The sequence below is a fragment of the Heloderma suspectum genome, chromosome 10, assembly GCF_057233095.1.
Source record: "Heloderma suspectum isolate Gila_16-S chromosome 10, 16-S_ref, whole genome shotgun sequence".
NCBI lineage: Eukaryota > Metazoa > Chordata > Lepidosauria > Squamata > Helodermatidae > Heloderma > Heloderma suspectum.
Window position 1 is genome coordinate 5,062,823 of NC_139467.1, and position 13,274 is coordinate 5,076,096.

General features: G+C 51.0%; 1 protein-coding gene across 6 annotated transcripts in view; it reads right to left on the reverse strand.

Annotated features, from left to right (window-relative positions):
- NPAS1 (neuronal PAS domain protein 1) overlaps positions 1-13,274 on the reverse strand; it is a 93,364-nt gene that overhangs the window by 10,416 nt on the left and 69,674 nt on the right. For all 6 annotated transcript variants that reach the window (XM_084814757.1, XM_084814759.1, XM_084814755.1 and 3 more), the window contains 3 exons: positions 3,169-3,281; positions 1,281-1,477; positions 2-108 (listed from right to left, as the gene is read on the reverse strand). In XM_084814757.1, the coding sequence (XP_084670883.1) occupies positions 2-108; positions 1,281-1,477; positions 3,169-3,281 (417 nt within the window). The remainder of the gene's footprint in view (position 1; positions 109-1,280; positions 1,478-3,168; positions 3,282-13,274) is intronic.

Below are 13,274 nucleotides of genomic sequence, written 5' to 3' on the forward strand. Positions count from 1 at the left end.
CAGTCCAGATGGCTTTGCCGGATTCCCTCCACGTCCTCGCCGTGAATGAACCGGTAACAGCTTTTGCCAACAAGCTCTGACGGGCACAAGTCCATATAATCGCTGATCCTGAAAAAGAGGAGGGGCGAGGCAGGTTACTGGAGGGCCAGTCAAGAGACAGGTGAAGATGGCCGGGAGCTCAAGAACCCTCTTCCCCAATCAAAACAGAATCAGGAGGGTGGTTAGGAGGCATCTCTGTTTATGTAGGCTTTTCATGGAGTTGCACTGTTATATCTTGATTACGTCGCAAGCGACCTCAAAAATTTACATTGAGAGAAACAATATAATTTTTTTTAAAAAAACCCAATAATAAATATACACCAGTGAATCTTACACAACTCAGGACCCTTGTGTAGGAGAAACACCTGGTGGATTATGCCTCATGTCAATCACACACAGAGCACATTTTTGAGAGAGAGATTATTTATTTAAAAATATACTGCTGTTTCATATGAACTTCAAAATAATACTATCTAAATAAATCACCCAACAATACAAGACAAAAAAGAAACAGCAACAAACAGCACTGCAACGACACTCCATATAAAGGCCAGAAAAAGGCAGCAGTTAATTTCCAAATGCCCACCAAAATAAACCAAAACAAAGGTTTTGCCCATTTCCAAAATGGTAGCATGGAGGAGCTTTCTTGACAGAAAATTCTACAGCATTGAGGCCACTACAGAAAAGACCCTGCTCCTAGTGGAGCTGAACCAAGCCTCTTCACAGGATGGAATTCAGAGCAGGCACTCATCAGAAGATGGCAAGTGCTGAATGTGTGTTTGACTTCCACCTCAGACACTTCAGTGTTTTCAGTTGGCCCTGCAACCACACACACACACACACACACACACACACATTGCCTCCAGCCCCAAGTCAGGCAACTGGCTGGCTGGACCACCTCTGCAACCCACATAAGAACACCAGAAGAGCCCTGAAGGTGGATCAGACCTGTCTAGTCTGTCTGTCTAGTCCAGCATTCTGTTCACACAGTGGCCCACCAGCTGCCCCCGGGAAACCCAGAAGCAGGACAGGAGCGCAGCAGCACCCTCCCACCCACGTTCCCCAGTGACTGGTGTACACAGGCTCATGGCCTCTGGAACCAGAGGTAGTACAGAGCCCTCAGGACTAGAAGCCATTGCCTCCTGCTCCATGATGTTGTCCAACCCCCTTGGGAAGCCCCCCAGAGCGGTGGCCATCCCCACGCCTTGTGGCAGCGAATGCCATCATGTGACTGCACCCACCTGCTCTCACAGTACACGATCTGCAAGTCCATGTTGACGCGGAAGACGAACATGTGGCACTCGATGCGCACCTCGCTGAGGGTGGAGGGGGGCAAGGTGTGGGCCAGCGCCACCAGCCCCATCACGCGGCCGAGCACCGAGTGGGTGTGCGAGAAGGACGGCAGGCGCGGGCGGAGGCGGCCCGTCACATGGATCACCTGCGCAGCAGGAGAAAGAGCTCGAGCAGCGGCGTCAGGGGGTATTGGCGGGGTGAGCGCTCACCGCCCTTTCTGATCTGTGACAACAGGATGGGGTTGGGGCAAGGAAATCCTTCCTGGAGGTGTGAGGGAACCTTGCAAGGAAGAAGGCCAAAGCCTTGGGGGCTCTTCAGTTTAGAAGAAGAAGACAATGGCGGCGGTGGGGGGGATACATAGATGTTTACAGAAGTATGCATGGCACGCAAAAGAAGAGAACGTTCTCTCTTCCTCCCGCAATACTAGCCCTCAGGATGAAACAGATTTGGTCTTGGACTCAGGGCAGCCTAGACAAAATGTATTTACACCATGTGTAATGAACACATGGAATTCACTGCCACAAGATGTCATGAGGGCCACTGACTTTGACAGCTTTGAAAAGGGGATTAGGCATATCCATGGAGGACAGGCCTATGAAGTCACAATTCGATTATTTGACGGAGCCCTGAAGTTGAGAGGAAGTCTACCTCTGAACACCAGGTGCTGGAGGCAGAGAACAGTGGAGGGGCTGTTGCCTCCATGCTTTCCTTGTGGGCTTCTAGAATAATCCAGCTGATTGTTGTAGGCAGCAGACTGTGGGACAATATGGACCTTGGGTCTGAGTCAGCAAGGCTGGGAAGGGATGGGCAATAGGCGGTCATCCTTGTTCTCTCTGGCTTTCTCTGAATAGCAGAGGTGTTGAACCTCGGCACCATGGACAAAACCTGGCCCACTTGGGGGCCAAATCTGGCGCTCTGGGGCTCCCCAGAAGGCCATGCTCCCTTCTCCCTCCCCCCTAATCCCCCCAAGCCCATTCTAAAAGGTTAAAGTGCAGTAAGAACTTTAAGCTAAAATGTGCTGGAGGTTTGGGGTTTTTTGGCCATGCCCACCACTGGAATTCCCCCCACCCCCCCGCCCAGCTTCTCTGAAACTGAATTTGGCCTCTGGCTGAAATAGGTTCAATGGTGGCTCCGACATCAGTGGGGTGGTGAATACGCTCCGGGTTTCAGCCAGAACCAGTCAGAACTCTAAAGGAGCTATCTTGGAGAGCTGGAGCTATCTTGCAATCCTGGAGCAGATTCACCACCCCACTGACATCAGAGCCACCTGCCTCCCCTGGGTTCAGTACACACCCTTGGTGTATACCTACCTACCCACCCATCCATCCTTCCACTCTTTTTAAAGGGGAAAAGATCTAATTTTTGTACAAATGTAACCCAGATTCAGCATGAAGAAAACAAAAATTCTGCAACCAGCAAAGATTACACCATTTTTTTTAATGGTTTTGTTTGTTGCATCTTGTGGGATTTTAGTCTTGTGTGCTGTATTTTGTTCCTGCCAGCTGTGCAGAGAAGTGGAAGAGGGGCAGGGGGAGGAGGACCCGTGCAAGGTATCGAAGCCCAAGCTGTAACTAATAGACATTCTGCCTTGGAGATTTCTGTACAGCTTGTCCAGGCAAGGCCAAGCCTATTTCAGTAACCTTAAAGGCTATTGACTTGCATCTTCATTGTTGTTTTTAATTGGTTCTATTCCCAGCCACCGCTACCCCCACACAAGATGGGCAGTCTGTCGAGAGCTCTGTTGAGAATACTGAAGCTTCTAGATGGGGTGGACAAATAGGAGCAGTGCCCCCCCACGCCTCTAGTGGAAGACCCCAACCAGGGGAGTCACGGTACCTTATAGCCAGACGTCTTTACGTGAAGCCCCCTCTTGGTCAGGGTTGATTTCAGGCGGATGAAGAAGGAGCGTTCCAAGTCGTTGTCCTCAGCAGTACGGGAGCCAGCAGGATCTAAGACACAGAGATAGGCATCATTTGTATAATGTGATTATGCACTGCGTGCAGAAATAGCCTTGCAAGGCAGAGGGCAGAAAAAGGGTTATAAGGCCTCAGTGCTACGATCAGCATCTCTGGCCTGCCATCAAGAGCCATTAGTCTGGCAGGGGGAGAGGGCTTTCTCAGTGGTAGCCCCGCACCTTTGGAACTCCCTCCGCAGGGAGATCGGTATGGCCTCAATACTGCTGGCTTTTAAATAAAAAGAAGAAAAATCCCTGAAAACATGTATTCCAATCTGCTCTTGCCGCTTAAAAATCACTAGTTTCTGTTGCTACTCCTGGGTGCCCATGTGTGTGTGTTTAATTGTAATTTGTACGTCCATGTTTTTCTACGATTGCAAGCCGTCTTGTGAGGGCAGCTTGCCCTGAAAGGCAGGGGCTGGCATAGAGTATGCAAGTCCTCTGAGGTGCACATCTGGGGAGGCAGCTGGCTGAGCAAGGTGCAGTCGCGTTCAGTTGCCTCCGTTTTGACTAGGTGAGTGCAGTGGTACAGGTCCATCATTTTAGACCCTGAAGTTAGGGTCTTACGGGGGCCCCTTTAGAAGGCCACGTGTATTACTTACATGTATTAGCCCCAACCACCACTCTGTGCTTTATATCTGCTTCTACATTCCTGAAATAGTAGAATAATAAGAACAAAACTGTTTGCCAAACCCTGGTTTTTTTAAAAAAAGTATGTGCAGTTTTGCAAAACTGAGCATGTGCAGTTTTGCATTTTAAACTCATGTACATCATAGCACCTTCCTGACTGGGTGAATAAAATGGAGTTTCCTTCTGCTGCCCTGATCACCTGTTGCTCTCTGGCTGGTCTTTGGGGGGCTTCCGGAATTTTGGACCCAAGGTACAGCCCTACCTTGGACCACTGGGTGAGTGCACTTTCTTGACGAAAGGCACAATAAATGACTGCAGCTTAGAGCAGTCATGGGGCAGAGAACAAGCAAGGTGATTGATTGAAGAGCAGAGCACTGATTTGATACTGAACAGCAGTGGAGGCTGGTGGCTCCGGTGCCGGTGGGGTGGTGAATCTGCTCCGGGTTTCGGTCAGAACCAGTCAGAAATCTACAGGAGCTATCCAAGGTACTCCACTGGTTCTGACTGAAACTCAGGGAGGATTCACTGCCCCAGTGACATCGGAGCCACCAGCTTCCCCTGCTGAAGAGCGCTCAGAATCTAGATCTTACAACTGTTGCCAAATAATCTGGCTTCCTGTCACTTGAGCCCATTCTTCCGTGTCCTGCACTCTGGGATGATCGAGAAGAGATCCTGGCCTTCCTCTCTGTGACAACCTTTCAAGTACTTGAAGAGCGCTGTCATATCTCCCCTCAGTCTTCTCAAGGCTAAACATGCCCAGTTCTTTCAGTCTCTCTTCATAGGGCTTTGTTTCCAGTCCCCTGATCATCTTTGTTGCCCTCCTCTGAACCCTCTCCAATACCAGAGTGAATTATACTTGGAGCAGACTCACTGGAATAAATGGGACTTAAGTTAGTCATGACTAACTCAGGTTCCATTAATTTCAATGCGTCTGCTCTAAGTATGACTAAATCTGGATCCAACCCATTATATGTACTAGGAACTCTCTCCAAACTGGGCAAATGGGCAACAACATGGCACATGAGGTTCAATAAGCATCTGTCAAGTGATGCACTCTGGGGCGAAAAAAATCCCAGCTTCACATAGACATTGATGGGGCCTGAACTGAAAGTGACTAGCCAAACAGATCTTGGGAGTTGTTGTGGAGAGGTGACTGAAAATGTTGGCCCAGTGTGCAGCAGCTGTGAAAAGGGCAAACTCCAGGCTATGGCTTATTAAGGAAGGGATTGCGAACAAGGGCCAACCTATACTTAACATGCCACTGCATGTTACTGTAACCCAACTTAACACCCCCCAGCCCCACCCCAAACACCTGTAGGAGGCTGTAGACTTGGGTAGACAATGGAGGGGGAGGCTTAACTCTTAGGGGGAAAGAGATGGGGATCTGTATCCTTTTCCCCATAAGGATAAAAGCAGCTGAAGCAGATTTGAGCAGAACACTGTCCCCAAAGGAAAGAAGCCCCCTCCCCCCCACCAGACTGCTGTTCAAGACTTTTCTTTTAGGAGGAAAAAAAAGGCCAGGACAAAAATAGATGCAAATTTGTGTAACATGTAGTTTGGCCCTTAAACTGCAGGTACCCTCATGTATTTCTATAATGTCATGCTGCAGTCACATCTGAAATACTGCACTCAGTTCAGGTCATCCTGTCTTTAAAAGGACACCATTGCACTGGAAAAAGTCTTGCAAAGGCCAGCTGAAACAATCAAGGGATTGGAACACCTGCACTACAAGGGAAAGCTGAAAGCACTGGAGGCCAGCAGAACCCAAGATCATCCAATAAAATCAACTGGCTATAGATTTAGGGAAGACAAAACAAAGTACATTTTCATACAACACATAATTTAAGGCACAATCCTATGCATGTTTAGACAGAAAAAAGTCCTACAATTCCCAGCATGCCCCAACCAACATGGCTGGCTGGAACTCACTGCCACAAGTTGTGGGGATGGCCCTGGGGTTGGATCGCTTTTAAGAAGGGTTGACAAAAGAAAGAAAGAAAAAAGCTGCCAATTAGATCTGTTAATATTAGAATTCTATAGCTCTGATGCCCTACCTAGGACATTGAACTGGTAGAATAAACCATTATTCCTTCTAATACCGAGTCAATTCTTCCCACTCTCATGCTTATGTAGCCAAAACAGCACCACCCATGCATGAGAGACAGAGAGAGGTATCATCAGATTTGGGGTTACCCCTGGGTTTGCAGGTGCTCAAAAAATCTTCAGAAAAACCCCTAATGTGGGGGGACAGGACTCCAAATCAGCCCCATAATAACTCAATAGCATGGAATGTTGGCTGAGTGGTAAAAAACCTGAAAACCAGATGGGAGGAGTGGTTAGAAAGCTAGGAGATGGCATATAGATATACAAAAGGGGTAGACAAAATCATCTCATTGACTGGATAAGCCAGTTCCTGGTTCAGACTGAGAAGCAATGCTTTAATGTACCTGGGATTGGGACAAGTGTGTTCACCTCTCTCTCCCTCTCTCTCTCTCTCTCTCTCTCTCTCTCTCTCAATTTCAATCTCTCTCTCTCTCTCAAAAAAAACAAAACCCAAACTGAGGGGAGGAAAAATCAAAATGGAGAACCTCTTCTGAAAAGCAGGACAATGAGGACTGAGACTGCTTGGTGAGCACAGAATGTTGGGGGTGGGGAGAGGATAACCAGAGGGATTGGAATGGAGGGCTGGGACCTTGAACATGCCATGCTGCAATGTTTTCTTGGAGGGCCAACTTGTATTTTATGTTAACAATCAAGCAGGGTTTTTTGTCCTCTTTCCCTTGTTGCTGAACCCCTGCTTTTGATTTTTCCTGTTTAAAAAAAGGGTTGCCCATTAGAGCTAACTAGATCGTTGCCATTCAGAGGGGGTACACATGCGGCCATTTCCCTTCCACAGCCTGCTTGGACGCTTCCTAGAGGCACGCAGCTGGCCCATGCTGAGAACAGGATGCTGGACGAGGTGAACTTTTAGTCTAATCCAGCAGGGCTTTCTCTATGTTCTTTGGAGAACGCACTCGGGCAGAATGATGATCTTGTATTCTCTTTTACTTTCCAGCTCGGCATAAATCTTTCACAGGTTCCCCAGATAAAAGCCAAGCGGGCAGATATCAAATGAGCAGGAGGGCGGCTCGTGATTCCATTTCATTCCACACCCTCTGTGTCCTTTGCTCGCCCAGGCAGGAGGAGGAAGAGAAGCATCCGCCAGCCGAAAACAGCATCTGACATGAAGGTCGGCTTCAAGAACAGCTTGGAATGCCATAAAAACACCAGGATCACTGCAATGGGGCTTACTTCCACATAAGCATGCACAAGATCGAGGCTGCGGATAAGCTTGAACCTTAGTATCGTATCCATCCTGCTCAATTTGCCTCTCTGGTCACAGCTCTCTGTTGATTTGGTGCTCTGACATCTTTCTCTCTCTCTTTGTCTCTCCAACATCACACACACACCCTGCCCCCAGTTGAAATGTATACTGTAAGTCCTTTCAGGGCTTTTTTTTGGCTCATGTTATTTCGTAAGGTGCTACATTTGTTGTTGTTTATTTGGTCGGTCGCTTCCGACTCTTCATGACTTCGTGGACCAGCCCACACCAGAGCTTCCTGTCGGCCGTCGCCACCCCCAGCTCCCCCAAGGTTGAGTCTGTCACCTCCAGAATATCATCCAACCACCTTGCCCTTGGTCGGCCCCTCTTCCTTTTGCCTTCCACTTTCCCCAGCATCAGTGTCTTCTCCAGGGTATCGTGTCTTCTCATTATGTGGCCAAAGTACTTCAGTTTTGCCTTTAATATCATTCCCTCAAGTGAGCAGTCTGGCTTTGTTTCCTGGAATATGGACTGGTTTGATCTTCTTGCAGTCCAAGGCACTGTCAGAATTTTCCTCCAGCACCGCAGTTCAAAAGCATCTATTTTCCTTCGCTCAGCCTTCCTTAAGGTCCAGCTCTCGCAGCCATAGTGCTACATACATATGTACAAACTCCCATCTAGTTTGGCATCCTGCTGCCTACAATGGCTGATTAGATGCTTCAAGGAAGCCCACCAGGAGGCAATACGCCTCTCCCTACTATGCATTCCCACCATCTGGTTTTCAGGGATAGACTGTATCTGATCTTGGAGGTTCCACTCAGTGCCAGCTCCAAACTTTGGAGGGCCCTTGGGCAAGACACCCTCAGTGGGCCCCCTCCCTCCATGAGTCTACCTTCCCAGCACCATTGTCACCAGCTCCTCTTCCTCATCATCGCCACTTCTGGCTTGCTTGGCACACAGACAGCCAGGGAGCAAAGAGGCCGGGGCATCTCCCACTCCTCCTTCTCACCACCACCATTGTCTGGGCCAGACTGAGAGGCAGGTGAACAAGCCGGTAGCAGTGGTGAAAAGGAGAAACAACTCTGGGGGGCTCTTGCCAGTGCGCTAGGGATGGCGGAGAATTTCTCCCCGAAACTTCAGGAGGCCGAGCGCCAACGTGTTCAGCCCCCCGAACAAGTTTCGGGGAGAAATCCTCCGCACCCCCCCCGCCCCCGCACACCCCCCCGGGACGGGACTTACCTTCGCTGAATGTCCCTCCCAGCGGCGGGTCCGGCCAGCGGTTCGGTGGCTGTTCGTGCGGGGCGGGAGCAGCAGCCGGTCTTTCGACCGGCTGCCGCCGCTGGCATTCCAAGAAAAGAAAAAAAAAAAAACGCCCCCGTGATAGGCTACGTGACGATTAACGTAGCCTATCACGGCTAGATTTGCAAAGTCAGCCGTGATAGGCTATGTAAATCATCACGTAGCTTATCACGGGTGACTTTAAAAAAAAAAGCGCGTACGGATAATGGTGGCCCCCATAGGGAGCCGCCATTCCCGTTCCTTATTTGGTCGCTGTAGTCTACGTAAAGATTTACGTAGACTACAGCGACCAAATAAGGAATGCGAATGGCGGCTCCCTATGGGGGCCGCCATTAGCGTACGCGCTTTTTTTTTTTTTTAAGTCACCTGTGATAGGCTACGTGACGATTAACGTAGCCTATCACGGCTGACTTTGCAGATCTAGCTGTGATAGGCTACGTTAATCGTCACGTAGCCTATCACGGGGGCGTTTTTTTTTAAAAAAAAAAACTTTAGAGTTCGCGGCCGGGCGAGGCGGGAAGCCTCCTCCCCGGCCTGAATTTCGGCCGGGGCGAGGCAGGAAGCCTCCCCCCCGGCCTGAATTTCGGCCGGGGCAAGGCGGGAAGCCTCCCCCCCCGGCCTGAACTTCACGGGGGGAGCAGCGAAGCGCCTCCCCCCCCCCCGCGAACAAGCTTTGGCAAAAGGTAAGGGACTTTCGTCCACCCCTACAGTGCACCCCTGCCAGGGTGTGGGTCCTTGACAAGTTCCCAACCATGCCTTCCCTTGACACCAACCCTGGTTCCACTGGATGACCATGGTTAATGCCTGCTGCTAAGATACATTCACAGCGGACGGATCTAACACAGTTGCACAAGAACGCAAGAGCAGCTCTGCGGCATCAGACCAGAGGTTTCCCACAGCGACCAGCCAGATGCCTCCGGGAAGCCCACAAGCAGGACTTGAAGGCAATGGATTGTATTCAATGTTAGCCCTACTCAGAGTAGACCCACTGAAATGAATGGGAGGCAAGTTTGACTAACATTGGAGGCAACCCAATTATCCTCCCCTCCAGTCTGCTCTGCCCCAAGCAGCTGCTATTCAGTGGCCTCCTGACACTGAAGCTGGGAGTTCTCTCTGGTCACCACAGCTAACAGAACTGCAGCCACAAGCAACGGGTGGCTACATCCACTTCCCCGAAGCAAGACCTGCTAAACGCCGGTCATCTAAGCTAGTGACCACCGCCACACCCTGCAGTCGTGAATCCTGGGCATTAGGGCGATGTTGCGTGAAGGGAGGCGCCGCAACTCAGTGGCACAGCGCGTGCATGGGAGGCAGAAGGTCCCCGCTGGAGACCGATGGGGCTTTTCAGAGCTGAAATGGCTGCCCAGCTTACTCATCCCACTGCTGCTTCTGGTAAAACAGGTCTGGTAGGTTCTTACATGGTTTCCAAGACCTGCAAAACATGTTTATCCGGAGGCAACGTTAGGAACAAAGAAATGTGTGCATACACCATAGGATGCAAAACCTCTCCCAACCTTCTGAGAGACGGAAGCTCAGTGTTAGAGCACCTGCTTCACCTGCAGACGGTCCCTGGTTCGATCTCCAGGTAGGGCTGGGAAAATTCCTGCTTGAAACCTGGAGAGCTGCTTACAGCCAGTGTTGACAATACTAGGCTAGAAGGACCCATGTGCTGACTGAGTCCCTATGTGAAGGGGGGGGGGCTAGGGATGGCGGAGAATTTCTCCCCGAATCTTCGGGAGGCCGAGCGCCGACGCATTCAGCCCCCCGAAGTTGGTGGGGAAATTCTCCGCCGCCCCCGCCCCCCCCGGGACGGGACTTACCTCCTGCGAATGTCCCTCTCGGTGGCGGGTCCCGGCGGCGGTTCGGCGGCAGTTCGTTGCGGATGGGGGCGGCGGCCGGTCTCCCGACCGGCTGCCACCGCCGCCATTGCAAAAAAAAAAAACTAAAGTAAAAAAAAACAAACACCCGTGATAGGCTACGTGACGATTTACGTAGCCTATCATGGCTAGATTTCAAAGTCAGCCGTGATAGGCTACGTAAATCGTCACGTAGCCTATCATGGGGTCTTTTTTTTTTTTTACTTTTTGTTTCGTGGCCGGGGAGACGGGGCGCTTCTCCCCGGCCTGAATTTCAGCCGGGCGAGGCGGGACGCCTCCCCCCCCCTCGCCTGAACTTCGGGGGGAAAACGAAGCGCCTCCCCCCCACCGCGAAGCCAAGCTGCGAAAAGGTAAGTGACTTTCGTACATCCCTGGGGGGGCTTTCTTTCACCTGACCTACATCTACTGCCCATTTCATAGGATGACCCTGAGCTCTGGAGCTCCTGCTACAGTTGCCTTTTCTTTCTGTCATCTGCTGTCAAAAATAAACTGGGACTAGATAAATAGGCTTGGGGGAGCCGGGGGTGGTGACGGCTGACAGGAAGCTCTGGCGTGGGCCGGTCCATGAAGTCACGAAGAGTTGGAAGCGACTGAACGAATAAACAATAAAGATAAATAGGCAGGTGGCTTTAAAAATTGATTGGGTCTGTGAGCTTTGGGCATTTTTTTATGCATTTCCCATCAACCCGCTAGAAAGAGGAGTGCTGACCAGTGACTAGAGCTGGGAGGGGGCGCCAATTATGCAGACAACAACACACAGATATTCTAGCTCAGCTTTCTCCAACCAGGTGCCCTCCAGATGTGTTGGACTACAATGTCCATCGTCCTCAGCTAGCATGACGTACATAGACCAGAGCTGCTGAACCTCTTTCAGCCTGAGGGCTGAATGCCATTTTGAAGAAGGTCCCTGGGGCCACATTCCAGTGGTGGGTGGGTGTGGCCCAAGGCAAAACAGGGCAGGGCCAAAATCTTAAAAAATACCAGCGCATTTTAGCTTAATGTTCTTAGCGCCAGCAACGCAGCCGCTGGAGAGCATCAGAGTTGGGGGGGAACTATGCAAAAGGCAGGCCTGACGTCTTGCCTCCCTGGCCTGGACTGACAAAGTGAAAGATGGAGAAAGCAAGGAAGGGATTGAAAGCGAAAGAGCAGGGGAGAAAGCAAGGCATGAAGATGGAGCAGCACGGATGTCCAGGTCTGCCCTCATCTTTTTTGCACGCGTTATTCCACTCGAATAGTCCCACGAAGGAGCGCTTTACTCTGGGGGAGGTAGAGGAGGGGGACAGGAGAGCAAGGGGGTTGGCCAGCATCGTACTGAGGCTCGGCACCCAGCCACCCATTCTGTGCAGTTGCGCAAATGTTCTTTCAAGGGTTTTTCTTTACGGGAGGGAGGCTGGAAAGTGGAGTGAGGGCTGGCGGGAGGAAAGGGGCCTGCCATTTCCCCCACCAGCTGTCTGTCTGCTCAAAATAAACCCACCCACCCACCCACCCACGCACGCACGCAAGCTGCTTCCTAACCCAGGAGGGGGGGCATATTCTTTCTCGTATCAATCACAGGTACTTATAATGTCTGAGTCAAAACCCAGCAAGGTGACTGGGCAGCAGATGGAGGACAGCCAGAAGGGAGTATCCTGCTTCCTCGCACGATACAGAATTCGTTGACGGAATTCGCTGCTGCAAGATGCAGCCAGGGTAGGGCTGACCACTACAATGGATGGCTTTAAAAGTGGGGCTGTGCAGGGCCCCCCCGATCTGACTCGGAAGCCACTTTGTGGCTTCGGAGGCGGGCCCGATTTGGCTCGGGCCGATTTGGGCCTCCCCGATTTGACTCCGAACTTGGATTCGGATGGCTGAATCCCACTTTGGGTCCCCCTGATGCCCCCACCCACCCCCCAGCTCCCAGGGGCCACATTCCAGTGGTGGGTGGGCATGGCCCAAGGCAAAACAGGGCCCCTTGCCGCCTCCTCCTCCTCCTCCTCCTCTTTGGTCGTTGCTTCCTCCATCACCGCTGCCTTCTCCTCTTCTCTCACCACCGCCTCCTCCGTCGCCATCTTCTCCGCTGCCGCCGCCATCATCATCATCGCCACCGCCAGCTCCTGAGGCCTGACGCATGCCAGCTCTTATTGCAGGGAGTCGCCATTTTTAAAATGGTAACTCCCAGGAACTTCCAGGAGGTGGCCATTTTAAAAATGGCAACCCCCAAGAACAGCCGGCGCATGCCAGGCCTCAGGAGCTGGCGGCGGCGATGACAGCACAGCCTGGAGCAGCGTGGCAGTAGAGGGGCAGCAGTGGAGGTGGCGGCGACGGTAATGGGCGGCTCAGGTAAGGGCCTGGAGGCGCCGGCGTGGCTGGGCTGGGGGTGATGACACTCTGAAGCACCCCGAGACGCTTCGGAGAGAGTGATTTTCAGCCCCCAAACAGGGAATGGGTTCAGCTGGCCTTCTCTACAGATGTGCGAGAATTTTGTTTCTGTTCGCAATCCCAAACGCAAGCAGGAACACTTTTTTGTTTTTTTAGAAGTGTTTGGAAATTTCTGAATTTGCGATTGCGTTTGGAAAAATGTGTATTTTTTTAAAAAATGTGCACTTCAAAATGCACTTAAAATAGATAGATAGATAGATAGATAGATAGATAGATAGATAGATATAAATTTTCATGCTTTAGCCAATAGGGGGAACATTTGGGGAAAATATGCATAGAAGTGTGCACTTTTCCTGTTAGAATGTGCCAAAAAACAGGTCAAACACAAGAACTGAAGTGAACTGAAATGAGCGTTGAACTGTTTTTCAGAGAATTTAGGCAAGCTCAAAAATGGCTGTTTCTCCCCTCCTGAGCCTTTGCCAACCAGATGCCCTCTAGATGTTTTGGGCATCAACTCCCATCG